The 24,573-nt window shown below is 39.7% G+C and overlaps 1 protein-coding gene across 1 annotated transcript in view; it reads left to right on the forward strand.

Annotated features, from left to right (window-relative positions):
- The window catches only part of si:ch211-186j3.6 (neural-cadherin), a 96,132-nt gene that overhangs the window by 16,087 nt on the left and 55,472 nt on the right, over positions 1-24,573 (forward strand). Inside the window, exons 2-3 of the mRNA XM_023299979.3 lie at positions 15,416-15,613; positions 23,530-23,755. Of these exons, the coding sequence (XP_023155747.2) occupies positions 15,416-15,613; positions 23,530-23,755 (424 nt within the window). The remainder of the gene's footprint in view (positions 1-15,415; positions 15,614-23,529; positions 23,756-24,573) is intronic.

Genomic DNA, 24,573 nt, shown 5'->3' on the forward strand with positions numbered 1-24,573 from the left:
CACACACACACACACGACTTAGAAGAAAATTATCTAGGCACACAATTTCGCACACGTGAAAGACCGCAAACACACAGGGATGCACGAGCAACAAGCAATTCATTAAAACTTTTATACTCTTGGTGTCGCCAAACAAACCCTTCATGTAGACTGTAGAAAACACACAAAAGCACAAACGGTGTGTGCACGTTGGGAAGATGCTACATATTCCCTGCTCCAGAGAGGCAAATGAAAGCCTAAAGCCAGGAGTGGTGCAGGGCAGGAGAGGCCAAACGACAATTTATATCTGTATACCTCAGAACCTTTTATGAAGCGATTGCACTGGAATATTCCATCTTGCAGTGTCTTCTAGATTAACTCTCCTCGCCACCTTTCCAAATGACTATGAACTGTGTGACGGGGTGTGCACATGTGCCGCCGCACATCATGTCATTTACACTATAGCGGCTCCGGTGGGCGGAAGGATGGCTGAGAGCACTGCAGACGCTACAGTACATATGCTTCAGCACATATTATTTCTACGCCAAGTGTCTGTTTGGATTGCAGAGGCATTATTCCATTACACATTTGAGAATAGAAAGCACACTTCACAGCCAGCTCTAATTATGTGTGATATCGCAGATAGTTGTGAAGATGCAATACTTGACTACTAATGTAGTGCTTATGTAAATGTAACCTAATACCTGGGTGTGCAGTTATTTCTCCCCAGTTTCATCTGAGAGGATGAAGGGAATCCCACACACTGTCAATCACGTCGGATTTAGACTTTAATTTGAAAATATCCACCAGGAAGCTGTTTATTTGTCTTCACCTTCCCAATCAAAAGCCCAGAGAAAACACAAACATTTACAGAAATGAGAAGAGAGGTACTTTAGCTGCTTATGTTGCCTCCCAATCTATTTTTTCCAAACCTTAACATCTCTTTCCAACACCACAAATGGGCCGTCTAGAGCCTCTGTTAGGCTGCTTTTAATTCCAATCTTCAGTAATCTTACACAATACCTTCAGATAAAGCTGTTGTGTTTGGGCTGGTTGAGAGTGTAGATAAGAAACAAAAGGCATTTTCAGTCTAGGCCTCCAAACTTTGAAGCCCATTGCCTGAAGAAATGCAAACAGCATATGTTCAGTGCATATTCTTTTTAAGACAAGTGAAAACCAATTATCTTGTATTCAACAGTAAACCTGTTACTGCCCTCATTATACTGTAGGACGAATATTGATTTGCTGGGAGCACGGGGTTCTGTTGTCTTTGATAGCGTATTTAGCATTTGCTGAAATGTAGTGAAGACGTTTATGTGTCAGTGGTTCTCCTCTGCTGTGTCTGTCTTCATGGCAACTTACTGTCGGTGTTATTGATGTCTCACTTGCAGTTTTATTTTCAAGTAAAAGCAGCTTTAAGCAAAAGTCTTCGATAAAAAACAAAGATACACAGAGATCTAATGTGACTTTCAGATCATTGTTTTGGCTTTCCAGAGAAAACTTTGCCCCTTTGTTCACTTATCTAATCATAAATAAACCGTATAGTACTTACACATATGCATTAGTTAAAATGACTGCAAAGGCACCATTGATGGCATTTATATCTTTATAAAATGCAGCATTAGCAAAACACTCTAACCTTCTGAACTCCAAGCACTTTTTTTCTGCTGTGGGCTCATTTTTCACTGCAATATAAAGACCTGCACCAATATGGAAACAAAATGACCATGGCTAGACATTTTAAATAAAGCATTTTGTGCCGTATGACTGAGCTATATTGCCATAAACCATTAAAGAATGGTTAAACTGAATTTATGATTATTTATTCTACAAAAAAAGACAAACAAATGATAACAAGACTGGAAAAAAATGGTGACTCGACATACTATAGATGTTTTGCTACCCATATTTTTTATTTTGTTTCAATGTTTGTCTCCCCTCTGCTCTGTGTGAACATTTCCTGCAGTTCAGCCTAGTTCAACTGAAAAGTCTAATGGCTTCTTGATTGCATTAAAGAATGCTATTTCATGGGTTTCTTTGTTTTGTTTCTTTGTTTTTTACAGAATCTAGGTAGTTACTTTTGACATTTTTTTTAAATGAGACATGCGGAATAAAGTGTTTATGAAATATTACAATTTCAAGCTTCGATTTGGTGTACCCAATTGTACATCGCAAAATGATTCATGCGAGGACCATCGAAAAGTTGAAAATCTGACAACTGTTTTCTGTTTTCACAGCTTCTGGCTCTGAAAAACTGTGTAATTCTGGTGAATTTAGAAAGACAGCATGCTTCTCCTACCTGTTGGTGGGTTTTGGGTTCAGAGGGTTGAATTGGAAAGTGTCATTTAGGATTATGACTGAACGCTAAACACATGAAAAACAACTTGCACTTCACTACACAATAAATTGTTTAAACAATATGTCTATCCATGCCTGTTAGCTGCCAGTGGGAGGATAATAATTTCCAGTTTTATCAAGCTACAAAGCTAAAGCTAGTGGAAAAAAGGGTGCTTCTGTTAAATCAGTAGTACCAATATGATAATATGACAGAGGTCATTCTAGACTTTTGACTGTGGAAGCACATGTTGATGCTGATTCTTTTGTGCTTAAAAACATGACAAAAAAAAGGGCAACTATTGTAGTGGAAAAACCTTTCACCAGCAGTTAAAGGAATCAATAATACGAGTATCTATGACTATTCAATTCTATCTAAACCACGATGTTTTCTTAGGTTGAAGTCGTTTTCTTATTGACAACACTGACCTTTCTAATCTCCCTCCACTGCTGACATGACAAAGCCTTGTCCTTACATCTGTATTCATCCTGTAATGCTGAATACATATCTGTTTAAGGCATTTCTTCTGCCTTTATTCAAACAAAAAGCAGGGTGGTAGTAAGCTGGGAGATACAGGTGGGCCTTTATAATGTAGTGCCGAATGTCAGTGACTGCTGAGAAAATATTCACACAAAATGAGATTTCATTTTAAACATTTTATTACTATTAATTTATTTGCTCATCCATAAGTAAAATTGAGGACTTTGAGCTAGTGGTGTGTAGAAGGACTTCACCTGCATATATAATCATTTCTCTGTATTGCTTCACACACACAAGTAGCAGGAAAGTAGTCTTTGTGAGTAACATTTGTCATTTAAGTTAAGTGGCTAAACATAAATGAAATCCAATGTTTGTACCGTTAGCTGTATTCATCGCAGTAACCGTGATCACTTGTGTGAAAGGAAAGTAAAGAGTGCCTTTGCTGTGAGTTTTATCACAGACTTTATGTTTGGGTGGTCGTGGGAAGGTTGGAAGACTTTCTTTCCATAAGGGCAGTTCTGTATAGAAAACAGAAAAATGTAGGTCTCTTTTCAATGTCGTATCAGTTCTATAGAGTCAAAGTGAAGGATCAATAAAGTGTCCTTTGTCTGTGAAGGACATGAGGAAGCAGTGAAGGAAACTTTCATCTGTGAATACAGTGTGAATCTGTGGTCGGTCAAGCTGTGAAACATCACACTGTAAATCTTTCTGCAATATTTCCTGACATTTTGACTTCAAGTACAGGTGTGTTATTTGTACTCAAACAACCAGCCATAACCACAAATGTAACCATGGATCTTCTCATAAAGCTCTCTGTGTGCCAGATTTTGCTGTGTGATGAACGTAATACTGTGACGAAAAAGATCCATGAGCGAATGATTCAGACTCCTTTCAAGCCAAACATTTGGCTGAGATTGAAATTGGAAATGACTCCTTTGAAAGTTATCAACTTGAAGTAAATTTACCTTTTGCGTGTGTTATGCGAAGAGTGTATATCAGAATGAGTAAATATATTTGGAGGGGATGGTTTCAATTTTATATCATAAAGGTGCAGAATATAAGATTTCTCTTGCCTACGAGCACGAAACGTCCTTAGACAATCTGAAGGGGGAAGTCAGGGTGACTGATGAATCTCAGGTATTATTTTTAGAAATCCATGGCGGTCAGAACTCCCTTTTAGTCCCTATTCAATAACATGAATGCTTTCTAAGTGAACAAACATACCATAGGGCTCCATTATTCTGTATTAAGGAGGAGTCCTAGAGGAACACCTTTGACAATACACAGATCAGCCACAACCATAAAACCACCTGCCTAGTACTGCAAGTGTCTTCTTGTGCCACCAAAACACATCTGAGCCATCAAAGCATGGAATCCACAAGACCTCTGAAGGTCTCTGTGGTATCAAGATGCTATCAGCAGATCCTTTAAGTCCTGTAGGTTTCAAAGTGGAGCCTCTATGGTTCGACCTCAGACTGAGATCTCTGGATTTTGGAATCCAAGTCAACCAGTTGAATCTTTGTCATGCTCCTCAAACTATTTCTCAGCAATTTTCACAGTAGTGTATGGTGCGCTGTCCTTTTGAAAGAGGTGTAAGTCTGCTATTAGCCGATGAGCTCAGACTGAATTCTTGTCATCCTTCCTCTATTTACGTGTACAACAACAACAATTTTCAGGCAGCAAACTACCACATTGTGTATGTCTGCACTGCCTGTAGGCACTGAGTTCCTATTATCACACTTGACCTTGTCTTATGGCACTTATCCAGATAGTTTTCTCCTGACCAGATCCTTGCTTGTGTTGTATAAAAGTGAAATTGTAGAAATTTTACATTGAAAATTAAACTAAAAGTAAAAGTTTAGCAGAGGATTCAGATGGTGCAGTCCGAGAATCAACTCAACTGTGCAAAAAAAAAACAAACAAAAAAAAACAGTAATCCTGGCACATTGCACCCTTCCTATATGCTTATTATTAGTTCTATTTTCACATTTTTGTATTTTTCCAATACTCTGTTTTCAAATTACATGTTATATTTAATGATGAATTATCCTAAGAGGATAAACTATCTATCAATCTATCTATCTATCTATCTATCTATCTATCTATCATCTATCATCTATCATCTATCATCTATCTATCTATCTATCTATCTATCTATCTATCTATCTATCTATCTATCTATCTATCTATCTATCTATCTATCTGCCCGTCCATCCATCCATCCATCCATCCATCCATCCATCCATCCATCCATCCATCCATCCATCACCACAGTTCCACAAGTCACTATTCTGAGGAAACACCGAAGCCGCAACCTTTGCTTATCCCTGCCCACGATGACTGTGATTGGTTTAAAGAAATACAAACAAACCTGAGCCTTTATGTCTCTTGTAGCAGAACGATAGTGTTCTATAACTAGACCATTATGTTGTACAGAATGAGCTGGCAAAGCGAGACGAGTACCTTCAAGGAAAAGCATTGCCATTAAGTGGTGTATGTCATCTGCAATACTGTTTAGGTATGTGTCACAGTATTGTTCATAGGATCCAAGGTTTCTTGCTCAGAATATGTTGCCTTCTTTGAACAAAGCCTTCTGTTGTAATCTCCTCTCCATAGAAACGACACAACCAACCATCCACATCATGCAGAAGACACCGCAACTGTGTGTTTTGACATTTTTCTATCATATCCAACGTTAAGATTTTTTTTTAGCAATTCTACGAGACAGCAACACCGCCTTCAAACCTGGAGCTCTCACGACCCTGTTTGCCAGTTCACCGGTTCTCCTTTTCTGGGGTCACTCCACACTCGGAACACCTCACAAAACCTTTTGCTGTTTGCAGATGCTCTGACTCAGTCGTCTAGCCATCACAATCTGAGCCCTTGTCAAAGTCGCTCAGATCCCGATGCTTACCCATTTCTCCCGCTTCCGACACATCAATTTCTGTTCGCTCGCTGCTTAATAAATGCCACAGCTTGACAGGTGGCATTGTAACAAGATAATCAATGTTGTTCACTTCACCTGTCAGTGGTTTTAATGCTGTGGCTGATCAGAGAACACGGACGGAATATTTAGCATGCCATACGACGTAGGCGAAAGAATAAATCAAGTTATTCCCTGTTTTTTCTTTTTTTTAATCTAACTTGTGCACATTATGTATTTATTAAAAACATAGCAGGTGTGTAGAATTCTATTAATAATTTAACATTATTTTCTTTGCTTTGAGGAAAGTCAGTTTTGTTGGATTTACTTGAGTAATATACTATTTCAAAAGTCAACTACCTCCAAAATTCATGTAGACTTCACACAAACTGTACAAGATCCCTAGTTCATGAGATAAATGGGCTGCTCAGACAGAAAACTACCTTTTACAGTCACCTTAATTCACCATAATTTGTTTGTCTAATGTTGCGGATGGCCTTGTCTTGTCACCCCAGTGCATGGTACATTCATTCAGTTGAGTCTCCGGGGATAAAGCCTGAAAAGTTTCCAAACAATGGAAGGAGAAAGGTTTTTTAGTACAGACATGACATTTTGATTACCTCAGTGGGGCGAATTTGTATCGTCATCTTTATAGCTAGCAGGGATTTGATGAGTCATTTTGAAGGTGACTAACATAACCGTCATAGATGTATTTTCTGCCTCTCCTCCTTCTGTCGGTTCATGTTCAAATGATATCTGGTCTGCATGTTACAACTCACAAGCCTCACATGGCCCATTCTCACTGTCGGAAGCAAATAAAGCGACACTTTCGCTCATGCATGAGTTTGTCTTTTTCAAATGGAAATGCTGCGGAATTTATTATGCGTTCTCTTTCAGACAAGAATCGTAATTTTATCACAATATGCAATTTTTTTTTTTTTTTTAACAACAGACGTTACGACTTGTAAAAGCAGTGAAAGAACATTCAGAATGGCTAAAACTAATAGTGGCTGTATTCCATGTGGGGAAGCTATTTCTAGGACAGGACTGTGCTGCTCGCTCACTGACATGGCTCAGTAGGACACCTAATGAGAGGAAACATTCCTGTTCATGTCCATCAACTTAAGTCCATGTCACAATACTCTGTCACATGAGCTAAATAAGCAGTCGTCACCACGGCTGAGCGTCTCCACCTTGAAAGTGCAGCGTAACGACGACAGTCTGAAAAGCACAGATTCAGACATCTGGAGTTCCATTACGTAAGAAACCTAAGGAACCGATTCTGTCAGCTCGCGGGGTGGAGCATACTGCATCATTATCTTTCTTCAGAATTGGTTCCCGGCTTGAACATGTACGGCTGAATAACTGCAATACAGTGTAGAGCAACATCCAAGCTATTTTAAAGCAGGAATGGTTTGTTTTCTGGGAGAAAAACTTGTAAATATGTAATTCTGATACACAGAAATGAGTTTTTCACGGTTAAATCAACATCCAAAGAGGATATTTTTTTCATCCTCTGATTTTTCAAAACGTAATACATCAGCGCGCAGTTTTTTATCACAGCCTTGATCTTGCTGTGACATATGGCACAGAAAATGAACATCTGAATGTATTTCGTCAAAACCCTCTTGTCTGACCATTTTTTAACAACATTTGAATAGATGTTTTATGGCCTTTTCAGTTACCACGGGGGTTGCACTATCCACACTGCTGGGTTCAGCACACTTCAGGGTCAATAAAACATTTTGTATGAAAATTATACACCTTCACCTCATTACCTTAATTAAGAAGCTTTAATAGATCTGTTTACACATTTTGCCTGTTTACTGTTAAAACCATTGAAAATCTGTTTCCAAGGTCCGGCTCTCCTCCTGATGTCTCATTACAAACGCAAACTTATGTCGTACGGTTCAGGGAATTCAGACACACATCAGCTTTTTCTCTGTTTTGTCCTCTGTGGCTGGCTAGTTGCTTGTTTTCTGTTGGCCGTGTGGGTATTAATTACGGTGCGCAGTGGTCAAAGTTAGCCCAATTTGAACTCTGACTGCTGGACATAGTGCCAAAACCGTCATTGTGTGGTGCAAGCAATTGAAAATAATAGGTTTCAGCTGCTGTCGTGTTTTATGTGAAAGGGCCATTGGATGAACACATAGTAAGCAGATAACGGCTATATAAATATCATATTTACTCCAAATTATGCTGCAAGACTCAAGGTTTATATTACATTTGACTTCATTTGCTTGTAGTGACAAGTGATTCTTAAAATATTGCAGTACTGGTGTTTTTATTGTTCCTGCACTTATGTTATGCAGCATGTCAGTCATGTTGAAATAATCACAGTATAAATGATAATGTGTTCTGGTAAGATTAACTTGCTAGAGGAATAGTTGGCAGGAAGTTGTAAATTATGTTTGTTGCTGTGGTAATAGTCGCTCACTGGATCCAGTGTGGACTTAAAAAGTTCATCTGGTGCTGACAATAGCTTACCATGCTTAGTTACAAACTATCTGAACCAGTGTTGGCAGCTGATTTATACAAATGCTACCATTAAAGTCTCCATCCAGCCTACAAGAGTCTACAAGAGGTTTAAGGTGTACCTTGTTAAGACTTTCTTTGCCATTTTAGATGAGTACAAAGCACGGGGACAGAAGTAGAGAGAGGGATGGTTTTCATTAACTGGGAATATTGCATTGGCCTAATACCATATGTATTCTTTTCAGCACTCACTGCTCCTGGCTGAGAGTGTGTGGGCAGAGCCTGCAGTGGAAGGTCTTGCAGGGGTTTAAGCCTTAAACCGCAGAGTAATGGAGGATCCCAAAGATAGAAGTGTATGATGCATACGGGCCTCATCATGTAAATTCTGTGCAGCCAGACTACTTCTCTGTGGCTCTGAAGAGCAGCGTATAACACAACGAGCATCACTGAGGCGCTGTGGGTGGAGACGGAAGTAATGTGGCGTTATGTGTATTTGTGTTCATCAGAAACAGCACCTGCGATGGGAACCAGTCAGTCAGTCGGTATGTTGTTGTTGAAAATGACAAGCTACTGTCGGTAATTATTTAGCAGGTTAAGCCTGAAGATTCACCACACTGCAAAATACTGACATTAATTATTTAATGTGTAATAATTAGAGGGAAAATATCTTGCGGATATGAAAGTTGGCTGCAGCATTTTTGCACATTTCAACTTGTAAATATTGTGAAGTTATTGTGAGGCACAATAGTAAATCATCAGCCATGGTTGTGTTTTTTAAAATGAAATTTAAAATATTTCAGCTAAATTATACATTTCCTTCTCCCTGAAGGCTATACACTACCAGTATATCTCCATTCAACACTTGCTCCTCTCTAAATCCCCCTCTTTTATGCAACTGAATAGTTGTGAATAGGGCACATTTTTCTCAGCTCAAAGCAATAAAACAAAAGGGATTGAATAAGTTTTGTAATTCTTTTGGCTGAACTACAAGAAAAACGAGCCCACCAGAAAGGAGACTGTTGGCTTTGGGGGAACAAGTTGGGAAGAGTGCCATCTATCCATTCATCCATCATCCACCCATCCATCCTTTTTCTGAACCAATTATCCTATTCAGGATAGGGCTGGGTAATTAATAGAATAATTAAAATTTACACATATATTTGCTAAATTACTGTATTTTTTATTCAAATGGACAATTTTACCCTTACTGCTAAGGAGCTGCTTTAACCTCCCCATGACTTAGACAATAAATCAAAGCTTACCTTATTAACAACCGATTTTATGCACACAACCCACACAGATGCAGCTGGTGTGCCCTCTTTTAGTTTGCAGCCACCACTTTTAACTGATGTAACTCAATTACGAAGGACAATAAAGACAACAGAGGCCCACAGCAGCCCCAAGAGCTCAACCCACTGCAGCTTAAAGAAAACACAAGCTAACAAAACATGTTTGCCATTTGGACAACACATGCTCAGCATTTTAAAAAAAAGTGAGAAACGCTGCAGGGTTCGCTGCAGGTATCTGGAATAATATCTGAATCATGCAAGCAGACAAGCAACAACAGCAACAAAAATATATATTTATATATATTTTCCAACACCGGTGTCCCAGTGTCTCTTTTTTAGTGTCCGTTGCCACCGTAAAAAATCTGCCCACCGTTGGAGAAACAGAAGCAGTCACGGGTGCAGTCGAGGAAAAAGCTGGTACACAAAAATGAAGCGGTCATGTGGGCACCATTTGGCTTCAGTAAACACGAGGCAAAACAGAATCCAGCTATATGCAAATAGTGGAAGAAAAAAGTTGCTGGTCTGCAGGGATGCACAACCAATTTGTTTCAACAACTGTGTCGCACACCAAGCTGGGTTTAAGTCCAACTCCTCAGACACAGCAACACATTACACAGGGGTTCAGTCCAACACGTTTCATTTGGTGAGCAGCTTTTAAAGGAAAAAGGGTCAATGTATAATTTTTTGTAACATAATTGACATTTTTGCTGTTTTCAGGCCTAAAATCAACATGGCCGCCTGTAACCAAACACACATGGCATTTTTACAGAAAGATTCTTCTAAATATTATATATACAATTGAGTAAAATTGAAATTGAAAGTTATTTCTAAAGATATTGTAGTAAATCTGTTGACGTGATAAATCCACACTTGACTCAAACACGACTTTGTATTAAATAACTAATTTGTTATTTTCCATGTAAAATTTGATATATTGTCAAAAAAGAAATATCTGTCATGATTATCTCAACTGAATAAAATGAACACAATCAAAACTATTTCTGTATGAGCTCATTTTATTATTGTTTAGCTAATTAGAAGGTGGTTGTTATTAAATTCGGACAGGTATTTAATTGACACTTTAGTGATTTCCAGTTATTTTTTATTAATAAGTGATTGTTTCCACAATAAATAATTATGGAATTTGTAAAGACATGATCATAATGAACAGAAAAAACATTAGCATTTTTTTTTTTTTTTTTACTTTTAATAAAAATGTATGCTAGATATATCCCATGGACTTCAAAAGTCCCTCAATTATATATTGACTCAAAAGCCTCTTTTAAGATATTTCATTTTTGATTTTGATTTCGAGTTTAGGGGGCAGCATTAATCCCTAATTCAGTGTCATGGTATGTACAAAAGCATGAATCAATGATGAGACGCTAAATACCTTCATAGTCAAGAAGCATTAATATAATTAATACTGATTTAAGTCCACAAGGGTCCACAATTTACACAGAAACTCATGTGACTTAATCAGTCCCTGTGTGCAAAGACAATAAATCAGTTAAAAGGAGAATATTTACATTCACAAACATGCCTTAGTGGAGAGAAATCTGATCCAAAATGAGGAAGTCAGACCTGCACTAAAAAGTGAAACAAATCGCAAAACAGCATGATAGCATTGCTCATTGTGATGTGTTTATTCAACCTATAATAATGCATTTTTATGTATTTTGACCAAACAAACATTAGTCAGTTCCCTCAGCAGCCAACATGGTGTTAAATATAGCCGACCACTCGCTGCTGCCTCCAGCTGTTTCGAAGTGAATGAAAAAATCTCGCACAAAATCTGTTTTGTTGGTGTTTGTGATTTTTTTAAATCATTTTTTTAATATTTATAGACATTAAAGAAGTTAAGTTTAGCCACATAGTGTGTTACAGAAGCTGCTGCTTTTATTTTTGGCCACATTTATTTTGCAAACTGTATTTGACATGTTTATTATTTTTCATTACCTGCAGCTATAAGGCGCACCACTGTGATGTCGATATTGCTGTAAATGTAACTGCTAAAAGACACACACTGGCTGCTTCGAACATGGACGTGCATTTTCTGCAGAGATGCAAATTTCAAGTGAAAAACTAAGCAGAACTCGAAGGCGTCCACTGTTTGCAATTGTCCTGGGAAGAAAGTGAATTCACTTGTGTTCGAATGGTTAGTGTGTCAGCCATTCCTGAGCTAGTCCAGTGTGTGTGTGTGTGTGTGTGTGTGTGTGTATGTGTGTCTGTGTGTTCATGGCACCAAGATCCCTGAGTTAATAGATTTCCATCCCCAGTGCTTTTAGCGTGTTGATCTCCTGCTGACGGCTTCACACTCTGCTTTAAGCACAGAGATTGGGGTGAGGAGGGAGGGAGGGGTGCCTGGCTCAGAATAGAGCCTCCTTAACAGTGCAAACATTTGGTTAATGGACCTCATAACTGCCCCTTGGAGCTGATTTTCGCTTTCCATTCACACGCCGCTTCAAAAAGAAAAAAAAAAGCACCCCTGAAATTCCACGTCTCGCACGGGCCATTGATATTTATGCTTGCAGACGCAATTTGTTTAATTCCACACAGAAATATTTGTTTCTTAATTTCCCTCCCCCCACTCAAATGGAAGTAGTAGGAACAAGGGATGCATAAGGGAAAGCCTGTGTTATTAATTATATCGTACGTTCTTAATTTTCTCCTCTCGTGATCTGCTACTGTGTACGTTTTCTCCCACCATCTACTGCTGTGCTCTGCTGTTTGATGTGCTTCCCCTGTGCTCTTGTCTCTGCAATGTTATTCTCCGTTTCTCTGCTAAGCATCACACAATGCTCCTTCCACCACGCTGCCTGCCTCTTCCCCCTCGCTCGCTCTCTCTCTCTGCCTCTGTAGATATTTGTGTTTCTGTATCTGCCTCTCTCCTTTACTCTGTTGCCTCTCATCCCCTTCCCACACACACTCAGTGTCCTTGTACTGTGGGCAGTGTATATGTGCACAGAAGCACTTGAGACAACTTTTTTTTTAATACCGGCAAGCCACTTAGCAGCTTTATATAGCAAGTACCCAAGGAGAGGATTAACAGCAAGAAACATCAACAGAAGGGTTCGCAGTGATATAGAACACACACGCAGCCATGCACAACTGGCACACACGTGCAAATGCCACAGAGTCATTGTCCTCACTGAGCCCTGCACAGCACACATTCACCCGTCTCCCAACTTTCTATGCTACATTATTACGTTAGTCATCCGGCAGATGCTTTTATCCTTATGGGATTGTGGAGTACAGTATAGAGTCGCTTTTTCATCACACAGAGAAGCAGAAAGCATATTTGACTTTGAAAAATCCAGCGGAGCCCGTGAGCCCCTGCTCGTTATTTGATCACATCTTTTGTCTCGGTCAGGTGAGGCGGTATGTGTCGGTTTGGCGCTAGTGGGGCATCGCTCACAGCCGCTCCCTGCTTAACTCACCACATCACAGAAAATCACACCCGTTCGCAGCCTCAGAACACGCGGCGTGCACTCAGCGCTCACCTATACGCACCCCCGCAGCCTCTCACCTCACAAACACACACGCTCACGTGCACGCCCCCGCACATTCTTCATTATCATTCCAGAGCTGATAGGCTCTAATTATCTGCCTTGGCTCTGATTAGTCTCTCTGTAACAAGCTAATTAGATGGAGCCTTGTAAAATCATCACCACCATTACCACTGAGACATGGTTGGGAAAGACACCAACAAGCAGGAGGCGAGGAATGTGTCTTGCGCCACTCCCCACAAAGATTTGATAGTCAACTAAATGTTAAGTGCCGCAGTTCTGATTTCTTTTTGATTAAGTGCCTTTTAAACCTCTCTACTTTTCCAATAGAATCTTTATCCTTTCTCATTATTCATCACGAAAGGATTGTTCCGTCTTACAGGGCAGGATGATCTGGCTTAAAGTGCATAAATTGCCGCTGTCAACATTTTAGGAGATAGCATCTGAACATTGATTAGTTTCTCTGCCCCCACGATACAGTGGCTATTTATCCAAAACGAACTATTGTCAGATCCTAGTCAGAACTTTTCTCTCCACAGAGCAACTTTAAAGCCTGAGCAGAAAGCTAGATTAATTCTCTCCTCTAGCTTCTTCCTTCTCTCTGTTATTATCCCTCTAACAATCCTTTTAGGAGCTGTCACACACTTTATAGCTATTGTGTTTCAGTTGTGAACACTCCAGAGCTAGTCTGGAGTGCAACACATTGTGTTTTCCATCAAAAACGCATCTTAACTGTAAGCCATTTAAAAAAGAAATAGGAATTATGATTTCAGCATCTACTTTCTGCTTTCCAACTCACTTGAGCGAAAACAAGGTGCTGTAAAAGATTTGTCATGGCAATTCATACAGTTTGAGGACTTCATACTCTTTGCTTTACGCACACACCGCTCATTACTGATGTACAGTTTTATATTATCAGCTATAATCGACTTTGGAGGAACATTATGTTACAGAAGATTAAGGAAACCAGCAAAGTAGAACTGTTCTGTGCAGAGACACATCTGTTGAGTCAGCCCTCAGGTAGTGAGAGGATGCATCGCAAACTCCTGCTGCTTTTGTCTTGGATTAAAAGGTACATATATAGCCTGTGGTCACAAACAGGAGACCTTTTACATAATGGGATTTGAAATCCATAGTTACTTTTAGCCCTTAGGTAACCCACCTCTGTGCGTAAGAGTGCACTGGTGCGTGTTTGTGAGCGAGAGACGGAAAGACAGAAAAAGACATGCAGAAGTCAGCCATGTCAAGTGTGCAAACATGTGTCTGGGTGTGACACGATGAATTGCCGCTATGTCATTTTTTTTGTGCTTGTGTTACTAACTGTGCATGCATGTGCTTGTGTGTGTTTGCCCTGGCAGGGGGTTCTTCTTCTCTGGGGTGGAGGCAGATGGCCTCTGTGGATCACAGCCTACTGAACTGGTTGGCAGCTCTTCTGACATTCCTTCATGCCACGTTGACACAAGATCACAGCCAATATTTGCGGAAATAGTGTCTTAGCTCACATTTCTGTCACTTGCTCCACTTTGCAGGAATAAATTCAACACCAAAAGTGCCCTAGATCGGGGGGCCGGTGACAGCGTCGGGAGGTTTTTTTTTGTGTGAGCAGTTTCCAGATTGTGTCATTGTGGTTAATGTGGATAACGATCCCCTGCTATCACTTTCAGCTAAAGTCACGCTACGCTGCTGTCATAGACACGCAGTTGTACACCGTCTCTCTTTGGGCGCTGCTGTGCTCTCGTGCTGTCTGCCCCGGCTTAGGGTGAGAGACTTGGTAATTGGATTCTTGGAATCTTCTTATTCACTTCAGTGAGGCAGTTTGCAGGCGACAAAGTGCCTGCAGCCTTGAGGCATCATCCCTACGCCCCTCTGGGAAGATCAAGGTAGCTTTACCCAGACTAGGTAGATGAGACTGTGGCTGAGGATCTCTCCCATGGGAGCCCTGGGTGTCTGGATGCCTGGATGGGAGCCCCGATGGAGAACGGATGAACAATGTCACATCCACCAACCTTTACCATGGGCCCAAAAAAAGGACCTCCTGACACCCACACCCAACAATCTCCTAAGCCTGGCAGCTATGGCAAAGCAAAATGAAGTGGAAAGATAGCGAGTAAATTGCACCGTTAAAGATAGTGTGGTAATTGACTTTTTTTTACCAGATCTCTGAGCTGAGTCGAAGCTGTTCTGGTATCAGTTCCACATAGCAGACACAAGAAACTTTGGCTTTTATTCTAATCCCAAAGTATTACATTTTGCCATCTACTTAGAGAAGATTTATAGTTCATATACCTGTACCCTCAGTTGACTCGCTGTTTTTTGGTGCTTTGGATTCCCCTGGCTGCTCGTCTCCCCTCCACACACACAGTTACATGACAGCTGTCACTTTTATTAACCACAGCTCCGTCACTATCTTTGCACTATCCCCCAGGCCCAGACTGGTACCTGAACAAGGTGAAGCTGAAGATCACTGATGTCAATGACAACGTCCCTGAGTGGAATATGAAGCCGTACCCGTACCTGGCTATAGTGTCCCCCGAGGCCCCGGCGGGAACGTTTGTCTACCAGCTCCAGGCCCATGACGGTGATGAGGGCAAAAGCGGAGAGGTGGAATACTTTTTGTCAGATGGTAAGCTTTTTGCTGTTGATACACGCACGCACGCACGCACGCACGCACGCACGCACAAGATGTACAGAAGTTGCATTAAATAGAATGTGCTGCTGTTAAAATAAGTTGACAAGTACTAGAGCCTTGTAAATAAATACAACTAGTCAGACACCAGCACAGTCGCTCAGACAGACAGCCACGGGCATTCACACATTCATTCATGCATTCATACACTCTTTAGGTGTCCATTAGTTTCTCTGTCTCTCCGTCACCCTGTCTCTCGCTGCGTCGCAATCACTGCCCCCTTTTCCTCTCTCCTGCACAAACACACTCTCGCCCTCACAATCGCACACATCGCCAGAGGCCTTCGCACATTTGTTTATGCACTTATCATGCACTCTTGTCTATCTGTCTGCTCCTCTCTGTTTCATATGCACAAAGAAAGCACACACACACACACACACACACACACACACACACACACACACACACACACACACACACACACACACACACACATACACACACACAGAGTGGGCTGTTGGAAGTCTGCCAGAGTAGTGGACCCCCTGGTGGTTGAGGGGATAGAGGTTTGTTGGCATGCCAGATATTGGGGGATGTGCTAATCTTGCCGGTGGGGCCTTACAAAACACTACTGATTTCCCTTTGACTCGCATTAGTACTTCGCACAGCTTCCCCACCACACCGCGAGGTTGTTCATTGTCTATGCGGCCATGCTAAGAACTCTTGTGAGCAGCGAGGTTATTCACCTTAAACCAAACTAAATGGTTTCTTTTCAAAGTAATCTAGACCCACTGTCAAGACTTCAAATATATAGAGTTAACCCTCTTATCCAGTGCTTAACTTTAAAGACCTCGAGATGGAACCGGAGTAGCTTGCCTCTTGATTATCAAGGTCAGTCTGTCTGACCATTTTTTTTCTTCTGTATTTTAGCAGCAGCAGGGGAAAGCATTTAGATCTTTTATTTAAACGTACCCCGTGGAGTTTTCTTGTAAACAAACAAAAGTTATGTTTACATGCAGTTTCTCACCAAAGTGGATTGTATGCATGCTTGAGGTCTTACAAACGTGTTAGATGTATTTTCTTCCCCATAAATGATTTGCGAGGTCCATTTTTAAAATATTTAAAATCGGACATTGTTTATGTCCATGTTTGGTTTGCTGGCCGTCTTCCTCCTCATCGCCTTTGGCACATTCATACCTTTCTTGAGGCATTATTCCTCCCAGCTGTCAGCCTGCAGAATAGCGGGAAACAGATGATACTGACAAAACTAATCAAACTATTTTTCCATTGCACTACTAATGCACAGACAGAAACTTTGTGCCAAGGGAAAGTAGAAATACCACAGTGTAAATAAAGTATTCACTATGCAGTAAATGCTTTTACATTAGAAAACGGGAAAGGAAGTCAAGGACAAGAACCTCTACACTGTACAGAAGAATAAGCCTGGCAATACTCCACATGATTCATACTGGAAATAAATCCCATCAAGTAAGTATTTTGTGTGTCTGCTGCCTGATACATTATATTCCTCTGTGCTGTAGACCACCGAAATGATTTCCAAAATGATTAAAAAGAAAACACTTCAATGAGCCTCGCTGCTGGAGTGGGTCATATGTTCCTTCATTACTATAAACACTGTGGCTCCTTCTGAGTTATTCCCACATATATTTCACTGCTGCTGTAACCAAATGTGTATCAATCTGCATCTGAAATCAGCCCCAACAAAAGCACTGTTTACTCCCTTTTGAGTAATATTTTCAAGACACAACGGCGCACAGCTGCTTTAAGAAATTATCATGCGTTTTTAATGCATATTTAAGACCTTTGTAAATTTGTGAGCAATTTTTAAAAGTTGCCTTGAAGAAATAACCATAAACCAGACGGTATGTGCAAGATGGATGCAGGCTCCAGTTCTGAAAAGTGAAGCCAGTGTGGAAGCGACGTAAATGGACAGCAATTGGTAAAATCAAATTGTATAGAAGTCTATGAGAAAATTATCCTACTTCTCACTTGATTTGTTACATCAGTAAACATTTTCCTAATGAGTTTATGGTCTCAGTCGCTAGTTTCAAGCCTTTATCAATTCAGCATGGTGTTTATTTTGTAAATTGTGGTGCAAATTAGAGTAAAATTAAACAGGGTATGTTTTTGGGGTGCAATTAACAAGCCACCACCATATGGGCATGCAGAGTGTCCTCAAGTTCTTAGGCACATCCACCCCAGGCTAATCATGTCCTGTCCAGGCTTCTAGCCCACAAACCAATGGGTAACACCACAGTGGCTACATCCATTTTTTATATGCAGTCTGTATGGTAATAAAAATTGATCTAAGGGCTAAGTGCCACAGAGACAGTAGAAAAGTCATCCTATTGAATGTCAGACTACCATAGTGTTGGTATAGAACTTCTCCCGACCTTTAAAGGTACTCTGAAGGTTTTTAATTACTAGGTGCACTCATCTTTTTGCGCAGGGTCCTGTTTCATTTTAATCTCAAGCATGTTCAAATCTGCTTCAGATAACACGGGAGCAAACCTTTAACCGTCATCCCACCAACTGTGCTGCCTGCAGACCCCAGAGCTATACTCTCTGGGGTCTGCAGGCAGAAGAAAGCACTCTCACAAGTGCTTTCTTCTGTCAATTTTCTTTTGTGTTTCAGGTTTAATTAGTGCTTTTTAAAAGTACCCATGCATTGAAAAGCATCCAGGTCTGCCGGTGAAGTTTTAATAGATGGAACTAGTTGTTGAGTTTATATTTTCCATGGGTCCTAATGTAAAACATAACAAACTATCAGGGGTAATGGGGCTGTCGCAGATAAATTTCCTCATGTGTTCTGTTGCTGACCCTAAATACTGCTCCTTCCTAAGGTGAGATGATGCTCAAAGCCAGAGATATGCTGCAAAACTTCAGGATGTGATGTTTTGTGACTTTCAAATTAAATGTTTTTGTTGTATTATACAAGAAAAGATACTAAAGCAGTGCATCATGTATGTGATTGACATGCAGTGAGAGCAGGATCAGAACATGGTGTGATGGGGGGGGGGGGGCACAATTGTGACCATTTGTGAGGCTGTACAAGGATGAGTATGCAAAGAGAAAGATTTGAGGAGGTTTGCTCTGTTTCCCAGAGCTCTGAGATGTGTTTGGCTGTGATAAATCCAGAATATATCTCCATAATATAGTTCTGGATGGCACCAGTGTTGGGTTTTTTTCTTAGGCAGCAATGGCAGGCAGATCAAGACTGGCTAGATTTGCCATTTCTGGAGTTTGGAAACACAGAAATACAACTAGTGGTTACTTGAAACTACTGAAAATTAAATGATACCAGACTGAAAGGACGGTAAATATGCTTCTAATGTGGATAGTAAAGAAATGTATCTGCTTTTCTTTTACACAACATGCAAATTACTTGTAACTATGGTTTTTTAACTATCAATTTCATTACTTATAATGATTCTTTTATTAGTTTATTGTCCTCAGGGATCCCCATTTGGCACTACTTATTTGTTAATACACTTAAGTTAATGTGTTTGATTACTTTTTAAAACTCACAGTTACCTTTTGGGCCTTCCATCAACCAGATATGTACCCTTTAAAGTTGAAAATGTAAAGTTAAAAAGACGTTTCCAACCGTAACAAGGACACACATGTTCAGTATAATGAGTCAGCCAGCAGCAGACTGATTGCGACCGATGAGTGATTATGACCGATGTCTGTTCATTACTGTTACATGTACATTTCACCCGATGCAAGCTGGCAAGAGTGCTAGCTAGTTAAATAAATCATTCATGATTGCATGTACAGCAGATGCAATTAAGCTGCCGACATCTGCTGTCTTGTTCAAACAGGTGTGCAACAACACATAATGTTCATATTCTGTATGTGTAGAAAATGTACCACTGTATGTATATACCATGTACAAAAGGAAAATTATAACACAAAGGACTGTACTAGGGGTTATAGTCACCTACAGCCTCAATTCAACCAATTCATGAAAATTTCTGTTCAAAAAAATAGTCCTTTACATGCAGTATAATGTCAGAAATCCTATAGAAAACCTTTTGTGCAAGCTTTGAAAGGATGTACTGGCAGTTTGAAAAGGCTTCCTCTGGGATTCTGGTTGTTTGAAAACTAACGGTTGAAAATGATTTTCCAAGTTTGACTTCTTAATCAGTGTTTGCTTTTGGAACAAGTAAGCTCCTGAGGACAAAGGCTGATATTTCCACTGAAACCTGAAATCCTGAGGTGAGCAGGACGTGATGTGCAGCAATCAGTAGGGTTGAGCGATTTTTTTGAAAAACATGTAATTGCAATTTTTCTCACAATATGATTTGCAATTTATTCTTTTAAAAGTCAAGATTCAGATCAATATTCATTGTGTAGTATGTTAAAAATTGGTAGCAGTACCATGGGATGCTGTCAAAATAAGGACAGTCACACAAAAATGCCATGAATCTGTAAAACTATTGACAAGACAGTTTAAACATGAGTAAGGCACTGATTCACATACGTCCTAAATTATAGCCACATGAAATTCACTGTTTGAATTGTATACAAAATTAGTTTAGCCCTCAATCAGTCCTTATTTTGCTAAACCAGTTGGCAGCCTTTAACTTTTCTGAGTTTTTGGAGAACTACAAAATATTCCTGCCCACTACATCCAAACATCCAAAGCAGTCATCTTGAGCTCAGTGTTACTTTATAGCCTCACTGTTGGGCCAGAACAGTTACAGTACAGTTTGAAAATTAAAATTTAACATTTAACATAAACCTGGACAGAAAAAATGAAGTATATCTGCATTTTTTTCTTCCTGTGGATCTTTTGTCACTGCAAAATATATATATATTTTTCAATACCAATACAACTATTTCAAACTACAAATATTTTTAATTGCAGTGTTTCCTTTTTCTGTTCAAGTTTTGTTTTTAAAACTTAATTTTGTTTTTAATACCATGTTATACTGTCACTGTACCTCACGGGGTGCTTGTTTGACAAAGAATCCATGAGTCCATGCATTACTTCCTGAAAACTGGGGTATCTCAAGGATCCGCATTTGGTCCCTTAAACTTTACCCAACACCACTTCCCTTGGTCTTACTATACACTGATCAGGCACAACATTTAAACCCCAGGCAAAATATTGTGTATGTCCTCCCTGTGACACCAAATCAGCTCTGATCAATCACAACATGGACACCAAACCTTTGGATTATCCTGTAGCATCAGGTTATTGGGTCCTGTGGGTTGTGGGTGGGGTCTATGTGGATCAGGCATGTTCAGGCAATTTTTGTAAATGCTGAGGTTGGAGCTTGGGTCAACACCCTGGGATCTCTGTAATGTTCCTAGAGTTGCTCATGAGCAGTTTTTGTGGTGTGGTGGATGGCAATTATGCAATACAATCATGTGTAATAGTGTTAAAGGCTCATGAGCGATTGTGATAATGAGATATGTGAAATAGTATTAAAAGGGACATGTATAGGGTCATTATGTGTAATGTAAACAGGATATGTGTAACAGTTATGAAGAGAAATGTGCAATGTTATCATGTGCAATAGTGACAATGGGAAATATGCAATACAATTATATGTAATAGTGTCAGAGGGATATATGTAGTGGAATCTTATATTAGAGTGACAGAGGGATAAGTGTAGTATACCAATGTGCAATAATTAGGGCTGGGACTTTAACGCATTAATTTCGATTAATTAATTACCGCGAAAACAACGCGTTAGACATAACGCAATTAATTGCACCCTCCTCAGTTCCCTTATTTCTTGCACCACCAGTAACGCTGATGAACACTCCAGCCCAGTAGGTGGCGGTAATGAACCTAAAGTCTGTTTGTAGCCATGAAGAAGAAGCACAGGAAGCCCTGCGTGAAGTCAGGCACCAGCAAGCAGTGAAGGAAGACGAGATTGAGTTTGTGGGGCAGAAAGTTTCCTTTTAAAAATCTTCCCGATGGCAGCTTGGATAAAAGCCTGGTTGTGTGCAAATTGTACCACAAAGAGTTTTCTGATCACTGCAGCACTTCAAGCCGACGGTATCTCCTCAATGTAAAACATGTTGCTGTTAGCACCAGAGCTAACGTTAGCTACGAGTCATGCTAACGGCTAACGGTGTAGCCATCCCATAATAGACCACTTTTCTAGACAGTGCTTGAGTTTACAGAAAGTCTTAAAATATTGAATAAAATCGCTATAATTGCACTTAGATTTGCAGTAATCTGTGAATGTAGCAGACAGATGAAAAATGCAGATAAATAGAAATGAAACATTTTTGTGGTTTAAGTTTTTACTCCGTCGAGGCTCTGCCTCCTTGGAGGAGGAACAACCTAAACAACAAAAATATCTCTTCTAATAACTTAATTGTAAACTTTTTGTTTATAAAAAAATTACATAAATAAAAATTGATATTCCTATAAAAAGAACCATCAAAATTACACCATTTATCTGACCCAGAAAAGATGAAAACAGAATGAATCTCTGGATTTTCAACTTTCTGAAGCTCCTTGAACTACTTATGCTGATTTTATGTGCCATACAGTGGAAAAAACAACTAAATTCAGGCTTTAAGTCATCAAAATCACTTTTTTCTGTATGTCCCATTTTCCTTTTTTTACATAAATTTTAAATTATAAACACGTATATGTCTATTCATTGATTCAACTGTCAAACACAATTTTATTTGAATTGAAAAACTTCACTTATTGTGTCAAATATTGCTATTTGACAAATCTGCAATTAATTGTGATAAATTAATTACAAAGCCTGTAATTAATTAGATAAAATGTTTTAATCGCGTCCCACCACTAGCAATAATGATAGTGGGATATGTGCAATAGCAGCAAAGAGATATTTGCAATGTAATCATGTGTAAATGTTAATGAATCACTGCTTGGTAGCTGCCTTGGTCCCCCAGCTTTTGTCTGTTCTGTGCACTATATGTTATCACTTGTTTTTCTTTTTTGTATGTCAATGTTCAGTTATGGTATTATGTTATTTGTAATTTCTGTATTTTTCATCTGCCAATGGGACTCAAGATGGAAATTAGCTGCACGGCTACAATTTCTCATATGTATGTGGAAATGTACATGAATACAAACTGTCCCATTTTTAAAAAACATAAACATAAACATAAACATAAACATAAACATGGGGAGGACCACAATCAGGAGGGAGTGCATGTCAAAGTATCCTCCATGTGATGCCTAATGACATCAGTTCTTGTCTGCAGAGAAATTAAAAGCTGAATAGGATGTACAGTATTTCAAAATGTGTCAGTTAATCAGAATGTGTTTTTTCCAGTTACTCTACACTGGCTCCCACTCGCTGCCTGCAATAACTTGAAGTCTCTAATTTCATTCCTACGAACTGTAAATGAACTACTGCTACGCATTAGTACATTGCTTTGGACAAAAGCTGCTGCTAAATTAACAAGTATAAATGTAAATTCAGCTTAGCGTCGCCGTCGAATATCTACCATAGTGCCTTCAAACAAAATAGCAATTTAAAAAGTCATTTTAATAGTGCTGCCTCAAACATCTAAATCCAGTCGGTGTTGTGCCGTAGTGGAGTCGGAGCAGGGTGAACAATGACTGTACTATGAAGAGGTTTTAATGACAGCAAAAAAATGTTCTATCACTCTTGTCAAAACCATTTCCTCATGAGTTAGTTTATTCATCTCACCAACGTGTCTAAACGCGTTACATAAATGAATTGAACAAAAAGACTGATTGTAAATGCACATTTATACTTGAATAGAACTTTAAGTAATCTCTTAAAAACATGCATTGTTAGCTTTAATTCACTTTCAAATTGGCCATTTGAGTACTATTTCTGAGTTGGTATTCAAGTCAGCACCATTGGACTGGTTTGGATTCAGTTATAGACACTAATGTCATTGTTATTTCCCTGTAGGCGGTGACGGCTGCTTTGCTGTAGACAAGAAGACGGGCCAGGTGGTGACCACAGGGCTGGTTCTTCAGAGCGAGAGAGAGTACTTGTTAAGCGTGGTGGCTCTTGACGGCATGGGGAGCCGTAGTGCCCCCGCCATGCTCTCTGTGGTGGCGGGAGCCCGAGCGCCGCAGTTCACCAACACCAGCTACGCCATCTCCATACCAGAGAACACGCCCGAAGGACAGCCGTGAGTACAGCAAGTGTTTGCATCCACTCACATATACAAACAGATTCAGACTACATGATACGGGAAAAACATCATGAATTATATATTGTTCTTCTTCCATTGCTTCCAACACTGTGTGACTGTATCTAGTCTTGTCAAAAGGAAATTACAGCATTATCATCCGCAAGTCCTTTCTTGTAGTTTAAGAGCTATGCCAGGGATTTCGTCCAAATGTAGTCAATTCCCATATGTTTATCATCACTGACAACACTCTTTGTCAGATTCTTTGTTGTTGCCTCAAGAAGTGTAATTGCCTGATGCTGGAGAATACAACATAATGAATCACATATGAAAAAAAGCAGAGAAAAAAGCGTATTCTGAGCACACTTATTTTCTGTAAAATGACAAACACCAAGATGAATGCGCTGACCGTTTCCCAGGAGGATAGTTTTACAAACACCTCTTGATATGATAATATGAACTGCTGAAAATCAGACGTGTATATCTCGGCAAACAAGTCGTGCAACAACAAATGCAGACGTGCAGAAATACCGTCTCAGCTTCGGCACATTCACTCCTCAGCATCCAGCTTCACTATATTTCTACAATTTCCTGGCTTAATAATTCAGATAATGATTCAAATATGTCCTCATTCATACCATTAGATCCAATAAGACTGGACGAATAGCAGCTGTAGAGTATATAAAAAGTTGTAACTTGTGAATATCAAATGTCTCGTGGGATTTTACTGCATTCTGTCAGTGGTTTCCTCAAAATCCACCTTGCAGATCAACCCTGACTTTTATCAGTCATACGGCACCAGTGGCATGGATAGATGG

Source organism: Amphiprion ocellaris, chromosome 3 (genome assembly GCF_022539595.1).
Source record: "Amphiprion ocellaris isolate individual 3 ecotype Okinawa chromosome 3, ASM2253959v1, whole genome shotgun sequence".
Lineage (NCBI taxonomy): Eukaryota > Metazoa > Chordata > Actinopteri > Pomacentridae > Amphiprion > Amphiprion ocellaris.